Source organism: Bombyx mandarina, chromosome 24 (assembly GCF_030267445.1).
Source record: "Bombyx mandarina strain Sakado chromosome 24, ASM3026744v2".
In the NCBI taxonomy this organism is placed as follows: Eukaryota; Metazoa; Arthropoda; class Insecta; order Lepidoptera; family Bombycidae; genus Bombyx; species Bombyx mandarina.
Window position 1 is genome coordinate 8,173,543 of NC_143230.1, and position 12,088 is coordinate 8,185,630.

The 12,088-nt window shown below is 46.3% G+C and overlaps 3 protein-coding genes across 4 annotated transcripts in view; 1 reads left to right on the plus strand and 2 right to left on the minus strand.

The window, feature by feature from the left end:
* LOC114247089 (uncharacterized) overlaps positions 1-12,088 on the plus strand; it is a 109,277-nt gene that overhangs the window by 66,671 nt on the left and 30,518 nt on the right. The window lies entirely within an intron of this gene.
* Positions 5,675-9,793, minus strand: LOC149500031 (uncharacterized). The gene has a single exon (XM_089738237.1). The coding sequence runs from the start codon at positions 9,068-9,070 to the stop codon at positions 5,675-5,677; it is 3,396 nt and encodes a 1,131-aa protein (XP_089594363.1). The 5' UTR covers positions 9,071-9,793.
* LOC114240542 (uncharacterized) lies at positions 10,250-11,888 on the minus strand. Its single transcript, XM_089738238.1, is given in 5 exon segments — positions 10,250-10,603; positions 10,606-10,654; positions 10,656-11,080; positions 11,083-11,642; positions 11,716-11,888. Coding segments are annotated over 4 exon segments (1,053 nt in total). The 5' UTR covers positions 11,555-11,642; positions 11,716-11,888; the 3' UTR covers positions 10,250-10,496.

A 12,088-nucleotide genomic window follows, 5' to 3' on the forward strand; every position in this document is an offset into this window, starting at 1 on the left:
AATAGTGCAAGAAAAAATGATTTTATTGTAAAAAAAAGCGTGGGGTGCTTTTCAGGATATTGTCAAAATAACCCTTCTACTCATATCTGATCATAAAATATTTATAACATTGATACCATGCAACCCAAATTGTTATAATTCATTGTTTATTTTTTAATATTATTTCATATATATATGTAATATGTCAGATGGTACTGGAGTAAATAACGCAAATTTGATTTATCTAAAAATAGAAAAATTTATTGTTATTATAAAATTAAACACTAAAAACATTTAAACATTGTGAATCTATTCACCTAAAAATAGAAAAATCGACAATTAAAGGTTTTTTACTTCCAATATTTCATAAATCACTTCACGGTCAAGATCAAATTCTCTATCTGAGTGTGTCAGTGCCAATGTCATTCTTATATATCATCTTACTCTATGGCCACGTACACAACATGCAGTTTACAAGCTTACATCTCCCCCCCTCAAAAGTGCAAATTAGTTCGGGCTAATTTGAATAATCCAACTGGGGAATGAGTTTTGTCACATGGTACAATCCCAAAGACTTTTTATTCTTTCCAGTGTTGATTCTACATACTGAATCTGATATCATTTCTTCGATCTCAAAAGGACCTATTCTTAGTTCATCCATTTTAGATCTGTTTAACTTATTACAGTCCATTATGTAAACCATATCACCTTTTTGAAACTTGTAATTTATTCTGTTTTTGTCAAAAATAGCCTTGTTCAATTCATGTGATTTTTTTGATCTGAGATATGCTGTATGACGGTCTTTTTCCAGTTCTCCTGGTTCCACTTGTTTTTTTATTAGATTCATTGGTAGTACATCGGTTGGTTCCCTACTTAACAGATATAGAGGCGAATAACCTGTCACTGTGTGGTTTGTTGAGTTGTAGGCTTTCACACAATCCATTGCCACGGTTGTCCAAGCTGTTCTTTTCTCTTTGCTATTCAGGACACATCTAATCCTATTTACCAGCGTCTGGTTCAACCTCTCATTATGACCATTTGAAAAAGGAGCATCTACTGCTGTAAAAATTAAATTAACAGAGTAGTCCTTTAAATATTTTTTAAACTCTTTTGAATTCAGTGCTGGATATTGATCAGAGAGCAATATTTCAACTTCATTATCCTTGATTACTTGGTCTACCAGTTTTATAAAGTCCTTAGCCAGTTGTGTCTTCGAGCATGATATGTAAGCATAACGTGTGAAATGATCTATCAACAAATGTAGATACTTTTTTGAAGATCTGTTACCACCGAATCCTCCTATTGTATCTAGGGACATGATTTGGAAAGGTTTTTCTGCCGGTCCTAATTGTGACATGAGTCCATAATTCCTATTCAACCGTGATTTGTTTTTTATACAAACTTCACATTGACGGCAAATCAATCTTATATTATCCAGTAGATTTGGTGCTGTGTAGAAAGGTCTTATTTTTGACTCAATCTGATTTATTCCTACATGACACAAATGCTCATGCACCTTTTTTATTAATATTTTACTGTAGTCTTCGGACAAAATGATTTTTTTCCTCTTGTTGTTCCTTTTGTAATATATACCATTTTCTCTAATAAAACTATGTTTGTTCTGTATGTTTAGATTTTTGTTCTGGTCCTCCAATATTTCCTCAATCCTTACAATATTTACTGTTTTCAAGTTATCTTCTTCGTTTTCGTGGCTTTCAAACACAGGATTTCTGCTTAAGCAGTCCGCTTCTATATTATTTCTACCAGGGTTGTATTTTATTTCAAAGTTGTATTGTGATAGGTAATGAGTCATGTCTCCCAGTTCATCATCTGTTCTGTTTTTTATGTTTAAATTTTCTAGTGGCTTGTGGTCCGTATAAATTGTGAACGATTTTCCTATTAGCCAGTGTTGCCAAAACTTTAAACTTTCTTTAATGGCTAAGCATTCTAAAAATATGGCTTTCTTCTGCTTTTGTGATTCATTCAACTTAAGTATGCCACTGGTTTGATTTCTCCACATTTCTGTGTTTGTTTTAGTATTGCGCCAATTCCTTTTATACTTGCATCAGTGTATATAAAGGTTGTCGCTTCTCGATCGAAAATAGCAAGAATTGGGGCAGAGCATAAATTATTTTTTATTGTTTGGAAAGCTTTTTCACAATCAGCTGACCAATCGAAATTGACGTTTTTCCTAAGTAGATTGTGTATTGGGTCAAGAGTTATTGTAGCATTCGGAATGTATTTATTATAAAAATTTACTTTACCTAGAAACTGTCTTATTTGTTTCTTGTTTTGTGGTGCTGCAAATTCTGCTATAGATCTGAGGTTATCTTTCAAAGGTGTGATTGTATTACCTTTTACTACGTGTCCCAAGAATTTTACAGACTGTGCTGCAAATTTACATTTTGTTAATTTCAGACGGAATCCTTCTTCAGCAACTGCATCCAGTAGTTTCGATAAATGGATCATGTGATCACTAAAAGTTTTCGAAAACACCATAATATCATCAATATAATTAATCACAAAGCTTGACAGCTTATGTTTTCTTATTACATTAGTCAGGATTCTTTGAAAAATTGCCGGAGATGTTTTCAGTCCAAAGGGAAGGCAAGTCCATTGATAATGACCTTCTTGTGTAACAAAGCCTGTCTTTTTTCTGTCGCTGATCCTTAATGGTATAGACCAAAAAGCAGAATTAATGTCGAGGGTGGTAAAATATTTACAGTTTATCGTTTTTACCATTAGATCTTCTATTAGAGGAAACGGCTGTGGCTGTGGGGTAATAATCTTATTAAGATCTCTAAAGTCAATACACAATCTTGACTTCTTTCCTTCATCCCGTTTGAATGCCAATGTTACTGGTGCTGCGAATGGGCTGTAAGATTCTTCAATTAATTCTTTCTTTAGCAATTGTCCAATTTGCTTCTCAATTTCTTCCTTATCATCTAAGGAGCATCTATATGGTCTTTTTGAGCAATATTTATCTATTTGTAGGTCTATAAATATTCCGGACGGCCACCGCTCAGGTTTCGGCCACCACGTGTGATTTTTAGACTTCTTACTCGTTGAAACGTGGTGGCTCGAGTATTGCCGCAGTGGCTGTCGCGGAACGGGTGCTGGGATTGGTTCGAGGAAAATAACGAAGGCTTCAAGTATGGCGTTCACACGGTCCTCGTGGCTTGACCGGCGCAGGGCGTAGGAGCGAGTCTTTTCTTGTTCGGTTGGCGCTCTCCTCTTCTTCCGGAGAGGTCTTGACTCGTCGGCTCGCTGTCTCGAACTGAATTTGCAGCGAGGTAGGCCCTCTATTTATGGTCGCCCACACGCACTCGGCCAGCGCTATTATGAGTCCGAGCACGGTGGGCGTCTATTGTTCTCTCGGCCGCCTCGCTCGCCTATTGTTTGCCTAGTCGCTCTATTAGTCGCCCGTATTGTGACTCGCTCCTGCGTTCCCACGCCAAATTAAAGACCACGAGGACCAATCTTTATTTTCAAACAAATATTTACAAATTTACTTATATCTATTTTTCTATTTTTAACTATCTCTATTCACATTTATTATTTCACAACATATCCGTTTATTTGGATGTCTATTTATTTTCGCTGTTCTTGGCGAACATATCTCTATTTAACTATTTATCTATTACTATATTTTCTATCTATTTTAAACTATCAATGTTCGTCGCGAACAATATCTATTCTAATCTTATATTTATTCATGTCCGTCGCGAACATCCTCCCGCCGTGCAGCGTCGTTCACGTCGCTGCATCCTCCCTGGTGAGCGGCGGTCATCGTGGGCAGCACGATAATCTTCTTCGCCGGGCGTCGCAGGATACCGCCGGCGGTGCGCACGTCGACCACTCGAGTGATGCCGTCGGCCCCCGGGTAAACCTCCTGGATGATCCCACGTGGCCAGGTGTTCCGTGGGAGCGTTCCGTCTGCTATTATCACGACGTCGCCTATCTTCAGGGCGGGCCCGCGGCTGTGGGGCTCCCGCCGGTTCTGCAGGTCGGGCAGGTACTCCCGGAGCCAGCGACTCCAGAACACATCTGCCAGACGTTGTGCTGCGCGCCAGTGTGCGCGCCCTATGAGGTCGGCGTCGTCAAATTTGCCCGGCACGGGGACTCGCGCCGGGCCTCCCAGCAGGAAGTGGTTCGGCGTCAGAGGGTCGGGATCGTCGGCGCTCACCGATACGTGAGTGAGAGGTCGGCTGTTCACGGTGAATTCTGCTTCAGCTAGCAGAGTGTGAAATATTTCGGGCGTCGGGTGCCTCGGCTGTTCCGTGGCCGAGAGCGCGGCCTTTACCGCCCGCACCATTCTCTCCCAGGCGCCGCCCATGAAAGGCGCACCCGGTGGGATGAAGCGCCATTGTATAAGCCTTAAGCTCGCTTCATGCTCGGTCGCCTTGTCCAAAGCTTGGCGCAGCTCCTTGTCGGCACCCCGTAAATTGGTGCCGTTGTCGCTCCATATCTCCGTCGGAGCTCCCCGGCGCGCGATCATGCGCCGGAGTGCCATCACCGCTGAGTCCGTGCTGAGGCTCGCTGCCGGTTCTAAATGTACCGCACGCGTAGTGAGGCATGTGAAGATGGCCACGTAGTGCTTCTGTGTGCTTCTGCCGGTGGTGACTTGATAGGGCCCGAAGTAATCGAGGCCCACGTATGTGAATGGTCGCCGATGGTGTGCCAGTCTGCTCGGTGGGTGGTCGCCTGTGGCTGGACGCGGTGGAGTGTCCTTGCGGATACGACACGGAAGACAATTGTGGATCACGCTCCGTGTCACTGGGCGTAGGCGTAAGACCCAGTACGACTGTCGGCACTCGGCGATCGTAGCTTCGGTTCCGGCGTGGTGCATCTTTCTATGGATGAAGTCTATCATCAGTCTCGTTTCGCGTCGGGATCCGTCTAGCACGAGAGGCGAGGTGATGACGTCAGCTCCCTCAATGTTGCCGATGCGTCCGTTTATTCTCAATATCCCGTCCGTGTAAGTTACGGGCAAGTTTCGCAGTCGGCTCGCTGGGGATATTTGTTTCCCTCGTTGGAGCGCCAAAATCTCTTCCTCGAAGGCCGCCCGCTGGCTCTGTCGCCAAATGAGCGTCTCGGCGCGTCGAAGCGTGTCGGCGTCTAAAGTCTTCCATTGAATGACTGCTTGCTCTGGCGTCCGCGGTGTGTTCAGCGGGGTCTTCGAAGTCGTCTTCTTTCTATTCTTCTCCCACGTCGGGTCCGAACGCGGGTTCCGTCTGGTCCTCTTGTAATGAGTGCGCTCGCGACTTCTGCGGCATAGGTCGACGAATTGCAGTATTCGCCCCGTTGCACGCAGGTACTTTTCCCATTTTGAAAAGCGTCTTGGGTCCGGGATCGCTTCACCGAGGCTCTCTCTGCTCACGGCGAGCGTTGCGCACTTCTCTTCGCCCGTATCTTCTGCCCTTCTTGCAGTCCGTTGTACGGGCCAATCATCCGGATGCCGTCTCAGGTATTCCGGGCCTATGAACCAGCGGTGGTTTCTTTCAAAGCCGACGGGTAGTTCTCTAGTGGCGTCGTCGGCGACATTTTCCTTCGTGGGGACCCAGCGCCATTCCTCCACAGTGCTGTTCTCTTCTATCGCTGCAATGCGGTGAGCGACGAACGGTCGATACGACCTCGACCCCGTTCGTAGCCAGGTCAGTACGGTGGCGCTGTCTGTCCAGAACACTCTCATTTTCTATTGTGTTCTTCCGTGATGGCCGCGGCCATGCGGCTTCCCATCACGTCGGCTTGTAGCTCGAGACGCAGTATCGATGTTGGCTTTACGGTTGCGACTCGGGCTTTGGCTAGGGAGGTCCTCATCTCCCTGTCGGGCGTCTCCACGCGCCAGTGCAACGCGGCGTCGTGGGCGTACTTGCTCGTGTCCACGTACGTGTGGAGCTTGAGGTCGGCGGCGTCCGGGTACTGCAGTCGGTTCTTCACGCAGATGGTGGTTGCAGGTGCGCTTGTCGTGCCGAAGATGATGGACCTCATCCGGTATTCTATAGGCTCTTGTGAAGGGTCCTCCCTCCACAAGTACCGGAGCGCGTTGCGGTCCTCGCTTCGGACGTCTATCTGTAATAACATCTCCGCGATGTCCGTGGAGACGGCGACGGCGTGCTGCCTGAAGTACATCATCGCTCCGGGCAGCGACTGCAGCAGGTCCGGGTCGGTGAGCAGGAAGTCGTTTGGGCTTCTTCCCTCTAGTTTTCGCAGCGGCGTCGTGCACGATGCGAAGCTTCTCCTGCTTCTTGGGATGTGTCACGTCGAAGTGTGGCAAGTACCGGGTTCGCTTCTTCGTACCCGTCGACGGAGTTACTTCGGCGTATCCTTTCGCTACCAGTGCGTCCATTTGTTGCTTGTAGCGCTCTTTCAAATTTGGATCCTTCTCCAGTTTCTTCTCTACGGACGTCAGGCGATTCAGCGCGGCTTCAAAATTGTTGGGCATCTTCAGGCTCTCCTCACGCCACAGCAGTGCGGTCTCGTAGCGGCCGTCGGGTCGCTGTTGAGTGGTCTCTCGCAGGATCTTCAGCGCGCGCTCGTCTGGGTCATTCTTCGGTGTCTTGGCGGCGACGGTGAGTCCCTCGATCGCGAAGTAGTGCCTGAGGGCTTCGTCCATGTTCGCGTCGGCCGTCGTCGCGTGTGCCACGAAGTTGACGCGCTGTCTCTTGCCTCCCGGATGTGCTCCGTGCACGACCCACCCGAGCGGAGTACGAGACGCCACTGGCTGATCGCGTCGTCCCGTCCGCATCTCCTCCGTCACCAGCAGGTGCCAGTTGTCTTGGCCGATCAGTATCTTCGGCGAGGCGTAGCTCGTTTTGAAGTGATGGCGGAGGTCGGTGAGGTGATGGCACGACGCGAGGACTTCGACGTTCAGTCGCTGTGGTGTTAATTTTAAGCCGTTGACTGTCCGTAGATTCAGGTCTTGCGGTTCCCCCGTGCGTCCGCATAGCTTCAGCGGGACGCGTCGTGAGCGTGTTGCGTCTATCTTGTTGTCTCCGATGGCAGTGATGAAGAGGGGTTCGATCGGTCCTTTGGCGCCCACTCGTCTCGCGAAGTCTTCGTCAATCAGCGAGATCGTTGACCCGTCGTCCAGCAGGGCCCATGTATCTGCTTCTCCCGCCGGTCCGATAACAGTAATTGGCGCCATCTTTAGGTAGGCTGTCGCACTCCTTGCGGCCCACGTCGAGGTGACCGCCTCTTCTTTTTCCTTCGGCTTCTGCCATGCTGGTTTCTTATGCAACAGCTCGTGGTGCGTGCGTTCACAGCTGTCGACGCCGCACTTCTTCTTTTTGCATACGTGTCCCCGGGACCGGAACCGTAGGCACCGGAAACACAAATTCTCGCGCTTCGCCGTATCCCAGCGCTCGCTGACGGCTGCTCTCTTGAATTCGGGACAATCTTGTGGGATGTGCCCCGGCTTCTGACATGCTGCGCATTTCCTCTCTTCCTTCGCTTGCGTGGTGTGCGTCCTCTGAGGCGTGTTCACCATCTTCCGCCGACCGCTGGTGTTCTCCACTCTCGTCTCTGGCTCCGGCTGTGCGTATGGGCTGCACAGGTCCGCCTCGCGTTGCAGGAAGCGCGACAGCTTGACGAGGTCCGGTTCTCCCGCCGGTTGAGTCGCTGAGAATTCGAACCAGCGGTGGCGTAGAGTGGACGGCAGCTTCTCCGATGTGATGTTGGTGAGCTCCGGGTTGTACATATAATGTACGCGGTCGAGGGCCCTCAGAGCGGCGACGACGTTGTTCACCTTATTCGCGAATACGCAGATGTCCCTCGGTGTGTCCGTGCAGCGTGGCAGCGCGCGCAGTCGTTCCAGCTCCGTTGCGGCGATTGCTTCTGGACGTCCGAAGCGCGATTCTAGAGTCCGCATGATCTCGGCGGGCTCGGTGTAATGCAGCAACAAGTTTTCGACCGCTTCTCTTGCTCTTCCTCTTAACGTACGCCGAAGTCTCGCAGTGTTCTCTGCGGCGCTGAAGCTGTCCGCTGATTCGGCGTAGGCGACCTTGAAGGAGAGCCATTCTTGGTGCGATCCACTGTACACTGGAAGCTCCCCGTAGTACCGATGCGATGGTCCGGGCCTGGCTTGGCGGGCGGCCGTCGCGATGGCAGCTGCTAGTTCGGCGATGTCGCTCTTCGGTGCGACAGGTACGGCAATCGGTGCCGCGGCAGGGGCCGGTAGCTTCAGCTGTTCTATTGGTGCGGGAAGTTCCAGTTGCGGTTGCTCGATGGTGGCTGGTGATCCGTGTGTTGGCTGCATTACTCTTTCTTCGACTCCGTGTAGCGCGATCGATCGTTGTTGACTGAGCCATGTATCGATGCGCTGTGATTGCTCGTTCTCGTCCTCCGTGAGTGTTGTGCGCGCATCTTCCTCCTCTTCAACGAGCGCTTCGGCTTCTAATGTTGAGATGCGGGCGGCGGCGAGCTCTGCTTGGAGTCGGGCTTGTTCTTCTTTGGCGCGAAGATGCTCTTCCTTGAGGCGCGCCATAAGCAACAGCCGTTGTGACTGTTGACTCGACTTTCTTGAAGATCCTCGTACTGGTGGCGCCATCCCGTCGCGGAGTGTGGAGCCTTCTTCTGTCGTCGAGATTTTGGCAGCGGCGTCCGTGGTGTGGGACCCGTGTACAATTGGATTGGCCGTGAGCGCTGACTCTTTTCTGTTCTGGCTCGCGGATACGACGCTCTCCGTTGCTGCGTCGCCTGAAGTTGTTGCCGGTGTCGCGGTGCTGGGAGGTCTGACCACTCGACGACAGACCCCGCTGTTCGGTCCCGTTGGCGACGCCGGCGAGTATTGCGTAGGCAATATTTGGCGGGAGGGGGGCATCGCTTGTGAGCCCCGCGGCACTCCCGGACACTTTTCCACTTGGGAGGAGGGTGCCGCCATCGGTGGCGGTCCCTGCGTCACTCCCGAACGCGGCGCGGTTGACTGGGAGGAGGTTGCCGCCATCGGTGGCGGTCCCTGCGTCACTCCCGAACGCGGCGCGGCCGACACAGCTCGTTGCTGTGCGTCTTGTGAAGTTGAGCCCGAGACAGCTTCGTTGCCGGGCCGGTCAAGGCGTGACGACCTCATCTTCTCGGACCGTGTGAGCACCATTTCTTCAATCTTCAATCTTCAATTTTCTTCGGTTTTCCTCAAATGAATCCGGCTCGAAGGACCAATATTCCGGACGGCCACCGCTCAGGTTTCGGCCACCACGTGTGATTTTTAGACTTCTTACTCGTTGAAACGTGGTGGCTCGAGTATTGCCGCAGTGGCTGTCGCGGAACGGGTGCTGGGATTGGTTCGAGGAAAATAACGAAGGCTTCAAGTATGGCGTTCACACGGTCCTCGTGGCTTGACCGGCGCAGGGCGTAGGAGCGAGTCTTTTCTTGTTCGGTTGGCGCTCTCCTCTTCTTCCGGAGAGGTCTTGACTCGTCGGCTCGCTGTCTCGAACTGAATTTGCAGCGAGGTAGGCCCTCTATTTATGGTCGCCCACACGCACTCGGCCAGCGCTATTATGAGTCCGAGCACGGTGGGCGTCTATTGTTCTCTCGGCCGCCTCGCTCGCCTATTGTTTGCCTAGTCGCTCTATTAGTCGCCCGTATTGTGACTCGCTCCTGCGTTCCCACGCCAAATTAAAGACCACGAGGACCAATCTTTATTTTCAAACAAATATTTACAAATTTACTTATATCTATTTTTCTATTTTTAACTATCTCTATTCACATTTATTATTTCACAACATATCCGTTTATTTGGATGTCTATTTATTTTCGCTGTTCTTGGCGAACATATCTCTATTTAACTATTTATCTATTACTATATTTTCTATCTATTTTAAACTATCAATGTTCGTCGCGAACAATATCTATTCTAATCTTATATTTATTCATGTCCGTCGCGAACAATAAATGCTTCATAGTTTTTCACTTGGCCTACATCATATTTATCTTTGGCAAATATGTGCTTATAATCATTTAATAATGTACTAATTTTCATTCTTTGGTCATTTTCCAAGTAAGTAGTATCTATATCAAAATTATTCACATCTATGCCCTCATTGAAATTTATTTCATAATTAAACTCCCTGGTTTCCATTTCTTTAGTGGGGCTGACATATTTATTTTCAGTTGGGTTGGCACCTTTCTGTAGTTGGATGTTTAAATTCCCATCATGGGTCAATCCAAACCGCTTTATTGTATCCAGTCCCAAAAGTAAATCATGAGTGAAGTTTTTATCCTTGCAAACGAATGCATTTATTTCTTTTTCAATATTCAGTATTTTTCCCTTTAATCTTATTAAACCTGTTGTTTTTCCCCCACCACCAATTGTGTTGAATTTACTTTCTATGTAATTTTTCTTTGAATTTGTTACTTTTATTAATTTGGAATTTATTAAGGTTATATTTGAGCCAGGGTCATAAATACCTGTGCAGTTCAATGTGTCATCCAGTGTAACTTCAACATCTATTAGTGGGGGAATATTTAGTTTTTTGTATCCTGAAATTCATCAATCTCCAACATCAAGTTTTTGCAGTGTCTTACACTGTCGTTACTCTTCTTGTCTTCTTTGAACCAGCACAAATCTTCAGAGTGAAATCTGTTTTTCTTTCCCATCTTGTAACATATTTGACAAGGTATTTTTTTTAATATTCAGCTTCTGTTTTAGTCGAGCTTTTCTTTTCAGTAAAATGTTTTTGTACATATTTATTCTGACTTTCATGCATCCGTAAGGCATTAAACAGAAGAGTTGGGTCGGTTACCTCTTGTCTATCTAGTTTACTTGTAATATAAGTTGGCAATCCTATAACAATTAAATCAGTGAGAGTTCTGGTATCTATATCACTATTATACTCGAGTAACAATCTCTGCTTTTTCAATGCATATTCCAGAAGAGAGCCATTTAAATGTTTGAAACTCAATGCATACATTACAGAGGACCAACTTTTATCTGCGAACGTGTTTAGGAAACTTGCTTGCCATATTTGCCACATCGAGTTTAAGCTGTGTTTAATTAACATAGACTCATACCAGTCACTTTCTGAGTCATTTAAAAATAATCTCAAAGCACTAATTTTCTCTGTATCATCATTTAAATCAAATCTTGTACATTCACTCTCAAATTTTGCAACCATTGTTTGGCGTTAGTGATTTTGTTATCAAACTTCTTTAAAACAAATTTTTCATTCAATTTGCTTAACTTGTTATGTTTTTCTTTGTTGACCTTGGTTTTATCACTTAATTTCTCTAATATTTCCAATAATTTTCCATCTGTAATAGATTGGCTTGTGACTTGAGTCATTTCTTGTAATAAATAATCATTAAATACCATATTTTCAGCATCATCCATGTATAGTGCTAAAACATCACTTGGCATGGACATCCACATCTTTCTATTATGACCTCTTCTCTGTAATGTTTTTTTTATTTTCAAAAATTCTGGTAACTTTACCAATTGAGGGTGATGTTTCGCTGCTTGCAAACATGGTGGTATGAGATATGTTGTTCCATCTTCTTTTGTTACTGATTTTATAATCAAGATGTTATTCTTCGGGTCTTCATCTGCCGCCAGCTCAACTTCAAATTGTAATTTTTTCATGATCTACTATTATCCAATCAAACTCTGACAATTGTCGATTTGTAATATGTCAGATGGTACTGGAGTAAATAACGCAAATTTGATTTATCTAAAAATAGAAAAATTTATTGTTATTATAAAATTAAACACTAAAAACATTTAAACATTGTGAATCTATTCACCTAAAAATAGAAAAATCGACAATTAAAGGTTTTTTACTTCCAATATTTCATAAATCACTTCACGGTCAAGATCAAATTCTCTATCTGAGTGTGTCAGTGCCAATGTCATTCTTATATATCATCTTACTCTATGGCCACGTACACAACATGCAGTTTACAAGCTTACATATATTTATTTTATTTTATCTGAATCAGTCGGTAACTTACCCGAGAAATAGGTGATCGGCGCGCCTGATAGTTTCCCTTCTTGGTATTGACGCAGACACTCCGGGTCTCAGGAAAAACAAAAAATCGCTAATCCTGATTATTCTAGTAAGGATAACGGATCAAACTCTTTAAAATATTGAATTGTCATCGGTCCTTAATAAGTATA

Excerpts from the sequence above, each read along its gene's own strand:
- LOC149500031 (XM_089738237.1), bottom strand. The coding sequence starts at position 9,070 with ATGGTGCTCACACGGTCCGAGAAGATGAGGTCGTCACGCCTTGACCGG.